This window comes from Lampetra fluviatilis, chromosome 29 (assembly GCF_964198595.1).
Source record: "Lampetra fluviatilis chromosome 29, kcLamFluv1.1, whole genome shotgun sequence".
Classification (NCBI taxonomy): Eukaryota; Metazoa; Chordata; class Hyperoartia; order Petromyzontiformes; family Petromyzontidae; genus Lampetra; species Lampetra fluviatilis.
The window spans coordinates 6,496,409-6,515,439 of NC_136303.1; the positions used below are offsets into that span (position 1 = coordinate 6,496,409).

General features: G+C 49.3%; 1 protein-coding gene across 1 annotated transcript in view; it reads left to right on the plus strand.

The window, feature by feature from the left end:
- Positions 1–17,796, plus strand: part of LOC144942974 (B-cadherin-like) — a 44,209-nt gene extending 26,413 nt beyond the window's left edge. Inside the window, exons 6-17 of the mRNA XM_078870056.1 lie at positions 1,685–1,826; positions 2,068–2,231; positions 3,229–3,363; positions 4,543–4,728; positions 5,421–5,686; positions 6,042–6,184; positions 7,194–7,421; positions 8,758–9,012; positions 9,594–9,751; positions 10,943–11,436; positions 11,884–12,034; positions 14,998–17,796. Of these exons, the coding sequence (XP_078726182.1) occupies positions 1,685–1,826; positions 2,068–2,231; positions 3,229–3,363; positions 4,543–4,728; positions 5,421–5,686; positions 6,042–6,184; positions 7,194–7,421; positions 8,758–9,012; positions 9,594–9,751; positions 10,943–11,436; positions 11,884–12,034; positions 14,998–15,150 (2,475 nt within the window). The 3' untranslated portion in view covers positions 15,151–17,796. The remainder of the gene's footprint in view (positions 1–1,684; positions 1,827–2,067; positions 2,232–3,228; positions 3,364–4,542; positions 4,729–5,420; positions 5,687–6,041; positions 6,185–7,193; positions 7,422–8,757; positions 9,013–9,593; positions 9,752–10,942; positions 11,437–11,883; positions 12,035–14,997) is intronic.
- The last annotated feature ends 1,235 nt before the right edge of the window (positions 17,797–19,031 follow it).

The following is a 19,031-nucleotide window of genomic DNA, read 5'->3' on the forward strand; positions in this document are numbered from 1 at the left end:
CAGGGCTACGCCTTTACTTTATTGCTGATTTACGTCACTGCTGGTCAACTCTCGGTCACCGGCTGTAAATTGTGGGAGTGGTGGCCCAGATAAAAACAAATTTACGAATAACACGAAGCATCCGTAATAGCAAATATTGCTCACCAACACAGAAAGCGAGTGATGGCCAGGATGTGCTCTATGCTGGTATTGTTTGTTAAATTAATTCGCTTACTTTCTGACATTTGCCGCGATATGGGAACTGAGTCAAAAATCTGGAGCTCAACGAATGATTAATTTTTGACAAGCACGGTTAATCCGCAACCTGCATTTAATACCCATGGATATGACTGTACCATCATCATTATCATGACCTGTACCATCATGATCATTGTGAAACAGGCTTTAGGGAGCTCTCAACTGGTGCCACCTCACAATGAGCTTTCAGTTGTTTTTTAAATCATTATTATTCATGTCGTATGGCTGATGTAGTTGCAGAGCAACAACTACAATTTCACATTCAGGGGTTCAAGCCAGACAACCACGTGAGCAGCAGCGGAGTGTCATCGCTGTGATGTCTCCTTCATATTTGTGGACCGGGCATTGCGTTGTTATACGTTTCACGGTCTATTCTGGATGTGGCACATTAGGAATGGACCACTCTTTTAATAAGTCCCTATGTGCTGTGCAGTACATCAACGCACGTGTGTACACCAGCATGTGATGACTGAGTTGTGCTGGTAGGTGGCTGGCAGGGTTATTGACTAACCGGACTTGTACACCAGTCACATGGTTAATGGCGACTCGGCTGAAGATTGCTGTGTCTGTGTGTGACACACGTGCTGTTGCATCTTACAGATTGACCACAATAAATGTGTTTGCCCTCGATTTGGAGCACCTGCCCACGTCATTCGTTTCGAGTGTGCAACATGGATGGCCACAGTTGTACACTCCTGGAGAGTTTTTAATTTTCCATTTGTGCATCTGGTATCCGCATCTGCCATGGTTTGTTAAATCATTGATAACTATCATCGCCAGCAGAATCTTCTATGACCACATCACCCTACATGCATTCGATATGAAATCACCAAGGCTCGGCAGAATTTTGAATCTGGCTAGTACTTGGATGACTTGCATTGCAGTCTGTCCAGGAGATAGCTGCATGGCAATGAAATAATGAATACAAATTGTGCGGAGATTTTAGTCTTAAGCTATCACGTTGAGTGGGTTGTCTCTGAGTAAGGCAGTTTTCTCCCATGCACATGCCACATTGGTGACACATCTCAATGCAACACCCTCCTGAATAACAGCTTGTTGAGACTCAGTGGGGCTTTCCTTAGCAAAGTGCATTGCTATTCTACCAACGATGCCAAAGTACGCATTTCAGCAAGTTAAATATTTTATTGATTTAAGCCTTAGAATGCTGGAAATAGGCGATATTTGGAGAGTCCATAGCCATCTTATCTCTACAATCTTCATCTTTGTTCAAGAGCATATGCTGACAGGTGGGTATGACCGACATGTATTGACAATCATTTAAAACTGTTGTCTTTCCACCCTCACACCAATGCTATCCCAGTCGTGCTACCGCCATTTAGGCACAGCAATCAGAGCTGCGCGTCACGTTGAGGGAAACGACCCTTTCAAGGGGGCTAAGTCTTCACGTGCACGGCCCCCATTGCAAATGTGTGCCTTTCTCTGGCAGCTTAAAGGCCACGCCATATCCACCAGTGGCGTGCAAGTGGAGGATCCATGCGACCTGAAGATCACCATCATTGACCAGAACGACAACCCGCCCGTCTTCAACATCTCCTTCCAGGGCGCCGTCAAGGAGGGATCTCAGCCCGGTAAGCCAGGCCGACCCCTGCAGCAACCCCATGGCACCGCGCGCTTTCAGCTTTTACTCCGATCTCCCAGTGAGATGGCAATCTCAGCATAAGAACTTCTTTCTATAATGGGTTGGAACCCAGGATTTCAACGGTGCTAGCTCAGTGCTCTGACCTCTCTCTCGAGCCGCCCGGTCACCTTTACCCCCCCCCACCTTCACTCGTTTGAATTTTCATTCCTCGCGCATCCCCTGACTTGCAGGCACCGTGGTGATGCAGTTGATTGCCACGGACCGGGATGACCCGAAAACGGCAAACGCACGGCTCTTCTACAAGATTCTGAGCCAGACTCCGTCAGGAAAAATGTTCGCTGTCAACGAGAAGACGGGCATCGTCACCACATTATCCAGCGGCCTCGATCGCGAGGTGAGACTGCCTCCTCTTTCATTTGTTAACAACTGACTTTAGCCGCCCCCCCCCCCCCCCAACTGATATTCTGTGTTGAGCGAGGGGGCGAGACGCTTAGGGGGTCTCGTTACCATCATCATCGTCGTCACGATTCGTTGGCAGATAGCCCGGAGTTGTCCACTGCACTTTTCGTCATTATAAATGTATTTCGGTCTCTATTTGAGACCGAAACAGGAGGATTTCTCCACAACTCTGGCTGTCGCCTGATGAGGCTGGTTGTAATTACCGGTGAAACGTCATACTCGAGTGGTAAATGTTGTGGGTTTACTCTCCAACACACCGGTGTGCTGAACTTGTAACTAATTGGAATGCTTCATTTACGTGACAATCCTTACAAACTGACTGTTGGGTGGTCGCGGGTTTAACGACACATTTATATTTATGCGATCTGACCCAAAAAAAAACTCTCTTTTATGGATAATAAATACATGTTTGGTTCATGGTCAGCAAACCCGGCACATACTGTGTTTTAAACGATGCCAAGAATAAAATGTTGCTTCTGTTCAGCGGAGGGAAGGTGGGGTGACGGTGCAATGGTGCGGTGGGACTACGGGGAGACAGAGGGGAGTGGGCTGAGTCCACGGCACCACACGGCTGTTGAAATATTTGGACGAGAAATCAGGCGCTTCGGGGGCCGTGTCGAGCTCAGCTCTGATTTGTAACGGCCTTCGAAATGTCTTCGTACCCCTAGTTATGGGTACAGAAAAAAATACTAAGCTAGGAAGGATTTAAAAATCGAATCACATCGTAAGTACATTGTGTATTACGGCGCAAGGCTATCACGGAAGCGCTACGTTGCACAAAGTCGGCAGTAGTTTCACATTATGGGGCGACGTTTGAGTTAATTGAGTTAATTGCTGCTCGCGCAGTATTAACCAGGGCGGCCGGAGGGTTGGAAGCAGCCCCCCCGGGTAACACGAGCCGGCGCGTGTGCACCGCCCGCATCCTCGCGTAGACCACGTCGAGCTACTCGCTGTCCGTGATGGCGACGGACAGCATCGGCGCCGGCCACGGCCTGAGCAGCATGGCCTCCTACACCGTCCGCCTCATCGACATCAACGACAACGCCCCGGTCTTCAGCAGCAAGAGCGTGAGTGCTCGCACGTGCGCTCGCGGCAGCAGCAGAAGAAGAAGCCGGACTCCATCTGCTTTGCGACACCGATGAGGGTGGGGCGGGTGTGGAGCGGGTGGGTTGGAGCGGGTGGGGGGGTTGGAGCGGGTGGGGGGGGCGCCGATGCTGTTTGTCACGGCGCGGTGAGACGTGGCCGTAATCCAGTGGTGTGGGATGCGGCCATACTGAGGTCGATTCGGCCTGAAGTGGGTGGAGTGTGCAGACAGCAATGGGGACGTGAAGGCGAAGGTGGCCGGTGGTGGTGGTTGACCATATCACCGCCCCCTCCCCCCGCCCCCTAAAGTGGCATGCCACCCTTCGGAGTTGCTCGTTGATGGCACTTGCTCCCACAGCCTGTGTGAGCTACACGGGTGGTGGGGGGGATCTTTGCCTTGGACTTTTTTGTGATAGCGTTATAGTTGGACACGATACAAGCAAAATTGTACAGTGTGGACCAATCAACTCCAAGGACAGTGCACATTATCAGAGTTGTGTTTTTTGTTTGCATTATGACTGCCGGTATTGTGGTCTATGCAAACATGACTCCTTGTAATAAAGTGTCAGTTTTGTTGCCAGATAGAAGGGTAAAAAAACTATTATCAGTTATTATATTGTATTATTATCTGTTTATATTTTTGAGCATTGCCCGTTCTTACCGTAAATGACGCCCAGGGTGGATGAAGGGATGTAACCAACCCCCCAGAAATTTAAATTGTCCTCCGACAATAACCTCGTCGTTTGTTGTCTTTTGTTCTTCATCACGGGATCCGCTGCGTGAAAGTTGCCACCACATTTATAGTTTAGGTGAGTTTTATTTGCATCTTTTTGTGAATTGATTTGTTTACCTTTCCTACACTCTGTACTCCTATCGTGTGTTGTATTGTTTGTTGTTGTAAAGTTTTGACCTGTTCCGACCAGACATCTTCGTAGCTCATCGGATTCCTCCAGGATGAATAAATATTTTGATTCTGATTCTGACAGAATCGGGCACGCCCCCCCCCCCTCCACAGCTTTGTATTCTGGGCATTTGCCCAGATCACCTGGCCGCCAAGGCCAGTCCTGCTCTGCCTGCGCGTTGATTTATCCACTCCCCATTTAAATCTCTTGTCTTGCCCTGTCCCCCCCGCCCGCTCCATCCACGTCTATCGACGCCTGCAGTTCTCAGGCACAGTGGTGGAAAACATGGTGGGTGCCACGGTGGCCACGATCGCCTGCAGCGACCGCGACGAAGAGTTCTCCGCGAACTGGCGCGCCGTCTACACCATCGTGAGCGGCAACAGCGGCGGCTGGTTCGCCGTGCGCACCGACCCCAAGACCAACCAGGGCATCATCACCACCGTCAAGGTCTCGCCTCGCACCGCCCCACCACCCTCCAGCACCAACCTACACCAGCCCCTGACACCAGCGGCTCTTCCACAGCTGGCCAGACAAAAAAACTTACAGAGTTGCCCGCAGAGCTACAGCCGGGCCTAGAGATATTGCCCGCATATGCCCAAATTGATACATATTGGTGAGATGCGCGATAATTGAACGAGCGATACAGATGGGAGACAAAGAGGTTTTCAAATGAGATGTAGATGAGAGATACGTTGGTAAGAGATGACAATTATGGATGCGATAGATAGAGAGATGCACAGCAGACAGAGATGAGAGGGAGACGTAGACACGAGATTGCAATTAATGATACGAGAGATGAACGAGACAGAGATGAGACAGCTGAAGACAAAGAGCACAGATTAGTTGTCACACGTACAGATGTCATGACGTCACAACAACACGAGACGCCGCTAAAACGCATGACGTCGCATGCCCGCAGACGCCTCTTTTTATTACGTTGCCTGCCAAAAGTACTTGAAGAACCGTGCCTTTACACACTCGGGCAGTAGCATGGTTCTCAACGTACACCTCAAAGATGCACAAGACCCAGGTTCGCCAGCGGCGCCACCTCCGCCCTCTGACCTGTGACCCACCCGGGCTACCCCATGTTTTGCCCTTCTCCCGATGCTCACGTTCTCACGGCTGTCCCCCTTTGGCAGGCGCTGGACTACGAGTCCATGCAGAAGGCGCAACTGGGCGTCTCCGTGCAGAACGAGGTGCCGCTCCTAACGAGCACGGGCCAGGTCATCTCGGGCTACAAGTACGACTCTAGCACCGTGTCGGTGACCGTGTTGAACCAGGCCGAGGGGCCCGTGTTCATGCCGCCTGAGCGCCGGGTCTCCATCGCCGAGGGCGTCGCCATAGCAACGCTGCTCACCACCTTCACGGCCCAGGACGGAGACAGGGACCCCAACGCTCGGATTCGGTGGGTGCGCCCCACCCGCACGCGCGAGCGCGCGCGAGCACGCCCAGAGCTAACGGCTAGAACCCCGAAGCAGCCATCGAACAAAGACGGTTACCGCATTGCTCGCTTTCAGATGCGCTTTTGTGGCCGTCTGGAATGCTTCTTCCTTCCAATATCAGGAAGCCACTGGAGCTATGCGCATTTAAATCTAGATTGAAAACGAATTTCTTTAGAACTGCTTTTTATGTTTAGTGTGTTGTCCTTGCCCCCGCACCTCTGGTTGGCACGGTTAGCTATGTACGGTGCGAAAATAAGTCGAACATACATCCATTCTGATTAAATGACTCGCTAATCCATAGCCCACCTCGCGCTGCAGATACCAGAAAATCATGGACCCCGCAAACTGGCTGCGCATCGACCCTGTGACCGGCGCGGTGTACACCACCGCCGTGCTCGACCGCGAGAGCTCGTGCGTGTACAACAACACCTACACCGCCACCATCCTGGCCATCAAGGACGGTAAGCCTTCCGCCGGGGTTGTTGTCGACGCACGACACCGAAAAGAGACGGTCGCCGTAGGTGAAGGGGCGCGGTGCCGCGGCGCGTGACGGACAACGGTCAGCGGCACCGGGGCTCTGGGCCGCGCAGAGGGGTTGCAACCATTGCCGTCCGCGGAGACGAAAGTCAGGCCCCGGTTATAACCGCGGTCTGTTAAAATAGCCGGCATTCGCGCACCGCCCGATAACCAAATTGAAAAAGGTGACTTAAAAACCCAGTTTTTTACCGCTTTGCCACACATGTAGACACGTCTACAGCAATGAACGTTACATCTCTTCCCGGGGTAAACTGCGAAAGGAAGGTTTGCTGCCGTGCTGTTGGTGGTCAGCACGCGGGAAACAATGGCGCAAGTTTCTGTAATGCCTCCCCGCCGCCTCGCTCTAAGACAGCGGTGCCGCGCGCGGCGCTTAACGCGCTGATCTCCGCACCTCCAATTGGCACGTTTGGCTGCGTACGGTGCGGGAAGATGTTTGACATACGTACACGCACGCACTGGGCGCGCGCGTGTCACGTACGCCCTCATGGACCGGCGTGTTTTTGCGGCCGGCTTGGTGCTTCTATTGCCAGCAGGTGTCGCGCAAGGCCCATTTTCACAGGCATGAATTGGAAGTCGCGGCTTTTGGCTCGCCATCAAACAAAGACGGTCACTGCATCGCACACTTTCAGATGCGCTTCTGCGCCCATCTGGAACACTCTTTTTTCTGATATTAGGCAGCTGCTAGAGCTATGTGATTTTAAATCTAGATTGAAAACAATTTTTTTTAAGCTGCTTTTTGTGTTTAGTTTGTTATCCTTCCATCACACCTCCAAGGAGCACGGTTGGCTATGTACGGTGGAAAACAAGTTCAGCGTACATACATACGTATGTACGTTCAAATTCTTTTGCAGGATACGCACGTATGTATGTACGTTGAACTTCTTTCGCAGCATGACGTACACGTAGCTAACCGCCTGCCCCGTTCGTCCGCAGGCTCTCCGTCGATGACCTCGACGGGAACGCTCGTGCTGACGGTGCAGGACATCAACGACCACGCGCCCGCGCTGCTCAATGGCAACGTGACATCGTGCACCAGCGACGACCCGACGCGGGCCAACATCACGGCCATCGACCTGGACAACTACCCCAACGCTGGGCCCATGCGCTTTGAAGTGGTCGGGAACGAGGCACAGGCTTTGTGGGCCATACAGCCCATTGACGGTGAGGGCGGCATTGCCATCGTCGTTACCACTGACACATCAAATCAAGTCGTGATTTCACAAAGGCACCGCTGTATTTCAGAGACGTAGTATGTTGTCCTTCCGCCGCACCTTCAATTGGCACGGTTGGCTACGCATGGTAAGACGGAAGTTCAGCATACATACAGGCAGTCCCTGATTGACACGATAGATGCGTTCTTGAAAATCTTCGTGGAAGGTAAAATTACGTTAATACATTTCACCATCCTATGTAGCTCTTTTTCAGAAGCGACCTTACCACATATGATAGCTCAACGAAGTGGCTCATCATCTGGAAATGTATAGCACGATTCTAAATATCGAGACAAATATCAGAGGACCCGGATAAAATCCACGTGATCACGGAGGGAACATGCAACCTCCAAATATACAGGCATTAGGGTCGGTATCGAACCCACGACCTCCCATGATATTCAGGCCAGTAACAGGGCACAGCGGTAGAGCGAGGGGCTCTTAATCGGAAGTTTGCAAGTTCAAATCCTGGAATGGAGGGGTTGACTCAGCTCATCATCCCTCTGGGGTTGAGAGACTCGTCCCCGCCATAGGACATTTTTTATTTCCACCACTGGCTCAGGGCTGTGTCGGCGCATGCCTTCAATACAGAAAGCACTATGGAGAAGTTGTTAAAGCAAAGATGTGGACTACACCTGTTCTACGTGTGTGGGATGCAATGTCCCCCCCCCCCCCCCCCGTTAGACGTGTGGGTTTTCACCAGGTGCTCCGTTTTCCTCCCACGTGTGAACACTCATTAATGTACCCGATAACACCTTAATATATAAAGGACCGTGCAGCTGTGGCAATTGTTGATTCCGGTTCACTGCGTGGCTGCCTTGCCACATGTCTGTGGTTCCTCACGCCTCTGAGTCGTTCTCTGCCGATGAGAGAGCAAATACTGTGTGGTACCGAGTTGCAAGTAGAAATGACTCATAGTTATTACGTGCACCACTTTCATGCTCATATGAGCAGGAATTCACTCTTGACCTTTTGAACACAATCTGCTGCCTCCCGTTCCCCTGTGGGCGTGCGTGCCCATCACACACACGTGGGGAGCGGTAGTGTAGCGCTTGGCACGCTGCGTTCCCACTCATGGTCAACGCCTGTCACGATTGTCTGAACAGGTCCTGGGCCTCCCCTATGTCGACTCAGCCTCAAATGAGTACCTAGGGCGGTCGGGCGCGGTGCTGCCCACCCACCCCCTCGTGTGCCGTGCCAGCCTCCATAGGTGCTCGCTATCAGCACTTGTCCCAACAGTCTGTTAAGGTTACACGGGGGTTCTTTGTCTTTTTGCGCCGTCACAGACCGCTCGGCGTACATCGTGTACCGCAACGGGAAGGCGCCTGGCACCATCCACGAGGTTCCTGTGCGCATCCAAGACCGGCAGGGCAAGGCCAGCGAGCACATGGTGCGCGTGGGCATTTGCGAGTGCTTCGACAACTCGGACGTGTGCCAGGCGTGGCCCTTCCTGCCTCCTGCTGCCCTGGTGGGCGGAGCTGGGCTGAGCCCAGGGGCAATCGCTGCCCTCGTCCTCTCACTCCTCCTGCTGCCTCTCCTCGGTACGGACGGGTCGCGATGGCTGAGCGCCGTCAGGCTTTGATTTTTGTTTAGTTTTTTTTAACACGCTCCTAACTAAGGCTGGAAGCCTCGTTTTATACGTTCGCTCCGTCCGTCTGATGATGATCTCTCGTGTTCGGGACTTGTCAGCCCTTAACTTCTCACTGCCGGTGTAAAACGCCGGTAAAATATGTGGGAAAACTAGCGATTGAAAACGGCTCTGAACAGATCTCAGCGAAAAGAGACGGGAGTAGAGGGAGACCGAGGGTGAGATGGGAGGATGTGGTGGACACGATACGAGGCCGGTGGATGTGACGAGAGAAGAGGTGCAGAATAGAAGCTCATGGAGGGAGAATATCCTCGCGGCTGGCCCGTGCACCCAAGGGAAACACAACATGATCACAATTGTCGTTTCGGATAACATAAACAGAACAAAATCAGCAGACAATATTGCCTCCCATCGAGATATTGTGGCCGATATTTATAACCGGTTTCCGTTGAGCGACGGTCAATCGCCTCTTTGAACCCTGACCTCCGTCCGACCTCCCCTCTCTCCACCGTCACATCCCTCGATGCCCACCAGCGCTGCTGCTCATGCTGCTCTTCTCCAAGTGCTGCCCCATGGGTGTGGCCGGCGCCGGTGGGGCCGGGAAAGGAAAGCTCTTCCTGGTTCCCGCGGACGACGGCATCAAGGGTTCCCTCATGTCGTACCACGACGAGGGGGCCGGAGAAGTGGACAAGGTGCGCGCGTGCGTGTGTTTTGTTATAGCGCGCCGCGGTGGCTAGATGTCAACACCCTCGCCTGATATGCAGGAGGTCGTGGGTTTAATCCCGACCTTAACGCCTGTATATTTGGAGCTTGCGTGTACTCCCCGTGGTCGTGTGCATGTTTATTCAGGTCCTCCGGTTTTCCCATCCACATTTAGAAACAACGTGCGTTTAGAGTATTTCGCTCCTATAAAAATGTCCGCGCGATAAACCACTTCTTTGAGATATAATTGATGGTAGCCAGGTCGCTTCTGAAATAGAGCTGTGTTGCTCAGTGGGCCTTACCTGGTAAAATAAAAATAGTTTAATTTGGTAGTTTAGTTTTGAAATCGTGGTTGCAGATGCAGCCGGGTGTCGCCTTGCTCCTCTCGGCGTTTGTCAGTCGGCCTGTGGTGTCGTTTACCGTTACCGCTGGAGGAGAAAGAGAGGGAAAGATCGGGCCAGGCTCGAAGGCCCAACACGCCAAGTGATCGGCAGCAAACTACACTGTGAAAGGTGTCATACATAGGAGCGTCGTACTACAATTGTACATGTTGTGGGTTTACTCTCCAACACAGTGGCACATTTTATTTAATCGACAAACCTTACTGATTGGCTGTATCGGGTGGTTGTGGGTTAACGACACATTTATAATTTCGCAATCTAACCCAAAATAAGCTTTATAATGAGTAATAGATAGGAGTTGATACATTTGTTTCATTGAGCAAGGTTATGAGCTCTTGTGCAAAGAGACGATGATTCTAGCAGCGCGAGGGAAGGATCAAAAAGAGAAAAGTTGTGACCTGCAGTGTGTGCAGTCATGGGGACCAAGTGTTCAACATGGGTGGAGGAACAACTAACTTACGTTTCCGTAAAAACCATGAATGATGACAGTAGTGACGGGGAAAGTGGAAAAGGGCGACTGGCCACTTGTGAGCGAGTGACTGGGAGTGAATCTTACTTTCCACATTTCACAAGCATATGCGATATTGCTTATGCAAACACTACCACGCCCAAAAGTGGGGGGGGGGGAGTATGATTTTACAATGTAGCACATATGAAGTGTTTGACCAGGTGCAAAAATCTCACCAAGTTTACAGAAACTTTATTAATCGGTTGACTAAAATGTCCCGTACTATTTTTTTGCATTTTATTCATTCGTGGATCTTTTTTTCCCATCCCCAGAATATGGCCCTGTCGTCCCTGCATGGGGCCCACGCGCACAAAAACGGGGGCTCCGTCGCGTCCGACGCCACGTTCTCCAGGCTCAACCAAATGGTCGATGGCTCTGCGGTCGGGGGCATGGCGGCCGGCGCTGCTGCGGCGGCGGCGGCTGGCGGAGCGGCAATGGGCGCCGGAATGGCGGGGGCCAGCGGGTCGTCGGAGACGCGGAACGAAGTCACCAAGACGGTCACCACGACTCAGTCCTCGTCGGGGGCCCACAATGCATCGGGGCATGCGGCCGGAGCGGTCGGAGCGGCCGGGGCTGTTGGGGCGGCTGGGGCGGCAGGGGCGGCTCTGATGGCAGGAGCGGCGGGGATAGGGCAGGGCAGGTCAGCGGGAGGAGACGTGCATTCCGGCTACGCCACCACGCGGTCGCACGGTTACTCCACCGGCGGGCGTTATGGCGCCGGCGCCGCTGGGTTCGATGGCACGGAGGTTTACGGCGCTGACTATGGGTGAGAAATGAATTTCGCCTTGAGGCTTTTCTTTTTGAGTTTTTGAACAGTGGGTCAAGGTTAAAGTGCAGCCCTGTAATCTCTTGCTTAGGTCATTGCTCTAGAGGTTGCTTTAAATGCACGGATTTTGAATGAATGTATTATTTATATTTGACTGCAAATAAGAAACATTGATTACACCTTCCATGCCCTTAACATCTGCATAGAAAAAAAAAGTCGTTATCAATAGCTGTGTTAAGGTAAAATCGTGTAATAAATTTACATTTTGGGCAATAGTGCATATTCTCTGCTCTGCATACGGACCATTGCGTAAATCAGTCTTGTGTCCTAATGCAATGCCAACGATGGGAGTGGTGGGATTCTTTCGACCACTGCTCAAACACGACCGCCCGCGCCGACGCCTCACGCTTTACGCGAGGGTTGACATCGCGTCCGTGCCCGACACAGGCTGTCGGTCCACGGAACCTGGGCCCACCCGGGGAGGCTGCGTCGAGTGGAGGCTCCTCCCGTCGTCACCGAGTCGACCTCGTCGTACCACTACCGCTCACTGCAGAGTCACAGGGAGGGAGTCAAGAACGTGGAACTCTTCCTTGGAGAGGTAGCCCTCCCCCCCACCACCCTCCCCCCCAGGAACAGAGACCTTTGGGCGATGCTTTGCTCCCTAAGCAGGCCTTTCCATGTCCCGCCCACGTTCTTGCCGATACGACGTGAGCGGCCTTCGGCACGACCCAACAATAAAACCCCCCAATGCGGAGTGGTGACAACAGCGCAATCCGTACAGTGGCGTCGCTGTCGGGCGGTGCAACTGTGTCGGGGAAACACGGGCCGGGGGTGGGGCAGGCGGCGGCGGGCTATGAAGAATGGGGAAATTTTTATTCTTAGTTTTTTTTCCGGTAAAGTCACGTAGGTAAAAAATCTAATCAAAGAAATGAAAAAACAACTAAATTAAATCACGACGTTTCGGAGGCAGGTGGAACCGTTACAGCCAAAATCAATGTAGTAAGTGATTTTGGCTGTAACGGTTCCACCTGAAGACGGAAGCTTGTGTTGCCTCCGAAACGTCGTGATTTAATTTAGTTCTTTTTATTTATTTTATTTCATTTTTTACCTACGTGACTTTACCGGGAAAAAATACTAAGAATATGAATCATTGCAGTCACGAAAGCTTCAAATCTATAATGGGGAAATTGTTTAGGTTGGGCCCCGTTGACATTCGGCGTACCAGGGCCCGTTCCAGCCACGCCGCATCGCTGTTCTATTCTTGCGTGCGGCAGCAGTGTGTTGAAGAGCTAATCGTCAATATCGAGGTCTGCCAAGCACGACGAGAGGGCTTCAGGAGAGATTTTGTGTTGTTCATCTTAAATGAGTGAAGGACAAGCGTGCATTGGCCTGTTGATCTTCCGATTCGTTTGATGGCTACGACAGCGTCTCCGAGGAATGGCAAAGCTATGCCACTGCAGCCATGGGACTATCGTCTTCATTAGGAGCAGCGGGCAAACGCATCATTGCAATACTAAAAGTAATAGTTAACAAATCTGTCAATCCACTGCTGGATGTCGGCATCCCCACACCGTATCAGTGTATAGTGACTGCAGGGATTCATCTTCTTGGTTCTTTTGGTAAAGTCACGTAGAATGGAAATAATAAAATAATAAAAATAAAACATTATAAAATAATTATCACGGCGTTTCGGCCACAACGCAAGCAGCCGTCCTCAGGCTGCTTGCGTTGTGGCCGAAACGTCGTGAGAATTATTTGATTATGTTTTATTTTTATTATTTTATTATTTCCATTCTACGTGACTTTACCGAAAGAACCAAGAAGATTTATAGGGGTTGTCTAAGCTTACTTCGCCACGCCAGTCAGTGCGGGTAGGTGAAGGGGCGGCAACCCAAGACTGATTCCAGATGTAATCTGCCACTGATGTTGGCCATGGTCGGGAATGGATCTCAAGATCACTCCGGGTTTGTAGCGCAGTTTGCGAACTGCTGCGCAAGCACTCCGCTGCCGAATAGCAACGATTTCCATTGTTTGCATCGATTTTATTTACAAATAACATTAATTGTTTGGATTTGAAGCTTTCGTGACTGCAGGAATCCATGCTCTTTGGTTCTTTCGGTAAAGTCACGTAGGTAGAAAAAAATAAATCAAAATAAATCACGACGTTTCGATAGCAACACAAGCAATCGTCATCAGGTGAGACACCTGATGACGATATATAGGTCTGACCTCTATAACCTCTTGTCACGGCAGCTCTCTCGCCTTCTTCAGCAGTCTTCTTGCTGTGGTTGCCTCACCTGATGACGATTGCCTGTGTTGCGATCGAAACGTCGTGATTTTTTTTTTCTACCTACGTGACTTTACCGAAAGAACCAAAGAGTATGGATTGTTTTACTCAAAAGTTGTGTTCCTGTTGTGCTGCATCTATTGGAAACTAACACCTCATCATTCCTCGTCTCTTCTCAACAAATCACGCTTACATTTCCATCTCCTTGACACTTTCATTTATGCACAAGTCGGCACTTTTTGTTTCTTGTTGTGCAGATTATCGGAATGTCGTTTTGTTCCCATATCGATGGCAATCACTGTGCACGCACAGAGATGGGCACAATGAGTGAATGAGTGAAAGTTCCTACAAGTGCCAAATTATATTTTGTTGATGCGGATGTTGGTGACTCGGGCAGAGACCGCCAAATTGACCGAAATCAATTTATAGTGGGGGATGCATTTGAGACCGGTTATAAACTGCCCCCCACCCCCTCCAGCATAGCAGGCAAGAGCATTTCCTGTGTAGGATAGAGAACGTATTTGACAATGTTCCCACAGAACCCTATCGCAGGGGGGCCGAGATGGGGGTTGGAACCAGTCACCAATGGACTTGGAGGCGAATGTCCTAACCCCCTAGACTGCCCAGCCGCCCCCATGTGAGTTAGCAGTGTGGTGGCCGTGCCCAGTGATAAGTGTAAAAGCCAGGCAACACGCGAAGGCAAATTGGTCCGATTAGCACGGTTGGCTACGTACGGTGCGAAAGGAAGTTCAATGTACGTACGTGCAAGTGACCCGCACTTCCCTAATGATCTGGTCTCACCCTTACAGAGCGGTACTCTATGGGCCCAGGGTACATTTATCACTGGTGCTTCTGGTTTTCCTTCACTGTTTCGAGAAGCGGCTGGGCTTTTTTCTTTCACTCGTGATATTTCTAATAAGTGTTACCCACACCACGAAGCTTTGCTGGGTTAATACCATTGGCACTTAAAAAAATCACGCGCAATTATATTTGCCTAAAAAAAACGTATACACAACTGGTCGTCAAATTCATTTGACAAATGTCGAGTTACATAAACTGTGTGAAAAGGTTCAATTGTTGAACTGTAATAATTATTCGCGAGAGTAATTTTTGTTAAAATGTGATTCTCAAATGTCCGTCAAAAAGACAACTTAAATCTTTTACACGACTCTAAATAGATTAACAATTAACCTTCACGTAACAAATGTGTAATAGCGTTTCTGCAGTACTGATGGGCACGTGCTTCTTGCGTGCTCTTTCCGTTGCCTCTCTAGGCCAAGAGCCTGGCCGACAGGGACCCCTCAGCGCCCCCGTACGAGACACTTCTGATTTACGACTACGAGGGCAACGCCACCCCCACCGACTCACTGTCCGTCTGCTCGGTCATCGTGGACGAGGAAGCCAGGACGTCGCGGTTGATCTCCTAAGGGCTCGCAAGCCCGTCTTAATGGCTTCATCGTCATCAACGGTTTTTTGGTTATTTTGGTTTAGGTCCCCGATGACGCTTGGCGCAGCATACGAAACGCCGGACCGACGACGCGTGCCGTTGTTCTTTTTCAGTGTTTTTTGAAATTCGTTTAATTGATAGCACTTGCGAAAAGTGCTTTTCGCTAGTTTTGTAACAGATTTTTTTTTTTTGGCCAGTACTGTTTACTGACAATTCAATCGCAAGATTCATTGAATGGATTGTAATTCAGACCGAAAAAAATATCGGTACATTTAAACTGGGAAAGTATGAAAAACCCTTGTCTGTACATCTTAAGCAGTTTGCGCAACGATTGTACATTACCACATCCAGCGGGTCAGTTTAAGAAAATTCAGAACACATTTATGCAAACAATCACCTGCTTTCATCAAAATAATATCAATAAAGTATTATTAAGGCTGTCACCTCTGAAACTAAGTTTCGGACTGCCTTTATCATTTAAACAAAAATTAGCAGGAAAATGGGAATGTTTCTCCGTGGATTTTAACATTAAGCATAGCTTGTAATCCACATTTGAGTTAATTGTTTTTTTTATTAATGTTAATTTTTTTTGTTAATGAAATCTCATTTTTGGGCCAAGACGTTTTATGTAGAAAACAAAAAAAGATCAACAAAGCTTTTATAGACATACAGTTTTCAAGTCTGGTTTAACATCGATCACACCATTTCAAAAATGAAGGTTTCTTTTTTTGTAACTGGATGACTATTTATTTGCAATCGGCGACATTCTTACGGGGAATCTTACGGTTATCTACATTGCAACGGAATAACATCCCACTTCATATTCACTTAATTTGCAGTGTTCTTCACATTAATTGGCACCATTGCAATGCTTTATCTTTCAAAAATACGTTGGTGTAAAAGAAATGTAAAAATGTTATCGATTTCCCCCTCCCACCCCTTCCTCTCATCACACCCCTTGCCAACAAAGCTACTAACTCGGTGCACATATGAGGCTAGAAGAACAAGTTGCTTCACTGCTTTCTTGTGAAAATATTGTAACTCAAGAGGATGCCATGTACACTTCCGCAGGAGGTTAGCGAAGACTTGGTCACATTGTGCTCTTGCAGAGTGATAAACCCATGCACGCGCATTTGTCATCAGTGCTCCAAATAAGCAGCGGTAACTGGGAATTCTGCTCATTAAACACACGTGGATTATTTATTTTTACGTGGCATTATCAACGTGACGCGTGGCAATTTCATTTAGCGAAAAATATCGCTCCGAGCAGGACGATCAAATGCTCGAAAGGAGGGCCCGCGTGACGCGTTGAGCACGATGCGTCTGACGGTCTCAGGGTGCCAGAACCCTGTGGGCCCACTGGCAGGGCTGAGGCCTGTCGGCTTGAATTGGCAGTTTGTGTTTCTTTAGGAGTAAACAAAAACAATGAATGAACAAGAAACTAATTTTTTTTAAACATTCTCATTGAGACACTTTGAGGTTGTACCAACTTTTTGTATCGTACATAGAACCATTTCTGTTAAAATGTTAGGCTCTACCATACGTTGACATTAAGAGATTGTGCAGTATTCATCTAAAGTCCTCACGACGTCAAAGGTAATGTTGCATGACCCTTATCTGGAGCGCTGGTTGTCACCCACAACCCACTTTACAAAACACTCACACATTCCCTGTCAAACTGATGGCGTAACTTCGTTAAACGGTCATACCTAAAAAAAAACAAGGTGTCGTGGGATACGTGATTAATCATTTTAATTGAAGGAGCAACATGAAACGAGGATGTAAGATACAAAACGTAGTTTTCCATATCACTTACAAATTTACCAAAACATAACTGTTGCGAATGCGTTGTTTTTAAAGTTATGCTTCCGCAGTACTGTAGGTTGTAGCTGCCATTGCTCTGCTACTCAGCATTTAGGTACTTTACCCGTACCTCTGTCCTATCGGATGTGTGCGCAGTGACCACGGACCATGAACCTGGCTTCAAATGCCACAATTATTTTACAGTATTTCAATATTAGTCACCCCGTCACGGCTTTTGGTATCGAGTTCATTTCAGCGAGCATTGAGCTAACAACCGTGCCATTGAGGCCCCATGCACGCAGATTCATGTTCGTGCCAGGAATGTTCAGATATTCTTTTATTCGCTCAAAATGCGCTTCACTGCTTTCGATTACGGCAGCACAGAACGTGGCGAAAGACGCGTCCAAAGATTAAACCTATTTTTGTTGTTGCAAGTTAAGTCTTGAATATTGAACTTGCACATCATGATTATAGCCATGGAACTGCACTGATTTGCCATTCACGGTTTATCGATGACTGTGTGCAAAATGTAGAAACGGCTTCACAAAGGGCATTCTCTACAAGCAGAGCGCGGCCTAAGCAACGAAGTCCGCTGCTGAGGGGTGAAAAAAGCTTTGCTTTGCTTATGTTTGTTATACATAAAAAAAGGATGTGTCACTTCCGCTAACACTGCTGCATTTTGTGTTATGTTTTGTTTGTGCGCGTGTGTTTTCATTCATGTTTTATCTGGTGTTTTTACACGCTTTTGCTGCCTTCTGTATTCATTTTTATTTTAAAGAAGTCATTATTACGTGGATCTGCTACGATTCACACTCTTTGGGGGGCGGCGGGGGGGGGGTTAATGCTTGTGCCTACTCATCCAAAGATAAGTATAATTCATGAATGTATGTACGTTGAACTTCGTTCGCATCGTACGTAGCCAACCGTGCTAATGTTTGATAACATTGTCAACTTGTAATGCGCCGCACAGCATTCCCTCACTCTGGGAGAGAGAATGACTCGGAGGCACGGAGAATCACACACAAGCGGGAAGGCAGCCACGTGGTGGGGCCGGCGTCAACAATTGCTGCCACAGCTCTGCGGCCCTCCACACATATTAAGGTTGTCATCGGCCAAATGACTGAGTGTGGTTTACATGTGGGAGGAAACTGGAGCATCTGCTGCTGCCTTTGCTCCTCGCGAGCCACGCTCACGGGGACACCGCGGCGCCCACAGGAAGGCAGCTTCAACAACATTCGTACGATTCCACCAACCTTTCGTTGCTGCCTCCTACGGTGCCGGATTTTTTACGGGCGTGATCAATACACAGCGCAGACTGCATGTTTTGTTTTTGTTATGCCTAACACCCCCCCCCCATCTGTCCGCAAGGATGTATTTTTCATGAGTGATGCCGGTGGATGATTTATGCACTGCTCCGCTACCATGTTAAACGTCGAGGACAAAAATTTTCTCCGTAAATAAATCAATAAAACCACGTGCTCATGCAATTTTCACCTTTACGGCCCGGTGCTTAATTTCAGCTACGTCAGTGTGGAACATTGTTCATGGAAGTGTATTGGCACGCCACATCCATCTCGCCTTATTTTGCCCTCATGATTCGTCTACACCTGTTCATTGGAATACAGGGGCGGTTTCTTCATTAGGGCGATTGGGCGACGCACCACCAATCTTAGCCGTTACTGTGCCTCTGGATATAGTCCAATCAGCGTCATGTCACGTTCTGTGGAGTACCGCCTCTTTTTGGGCGATTTCACTCTGGCTGAGAATCGCCCCGTGTGGTCCCATAGACTTACATTCAAAGATGTTTTTTTTCGAAAGGCGGGCGCTGCAATGCATTCTCTATGGCTTCCGGGAGGGCTCGCACTAACGTGCTTACGTCATCATACGTAAGCACGTTTCAGTCAACAATGTTATTTGTCGCCACCTAGTGGAATCTTTAATAAAATAAACTAAGTGGATTGTAATAATAGTGAGATAGAAACAAACAAGATGTATTGTAAGAGTCACTTTATTTTTCATTAATATTAAAGAAGTGAAGTTGCCTTTACATGCATAAGC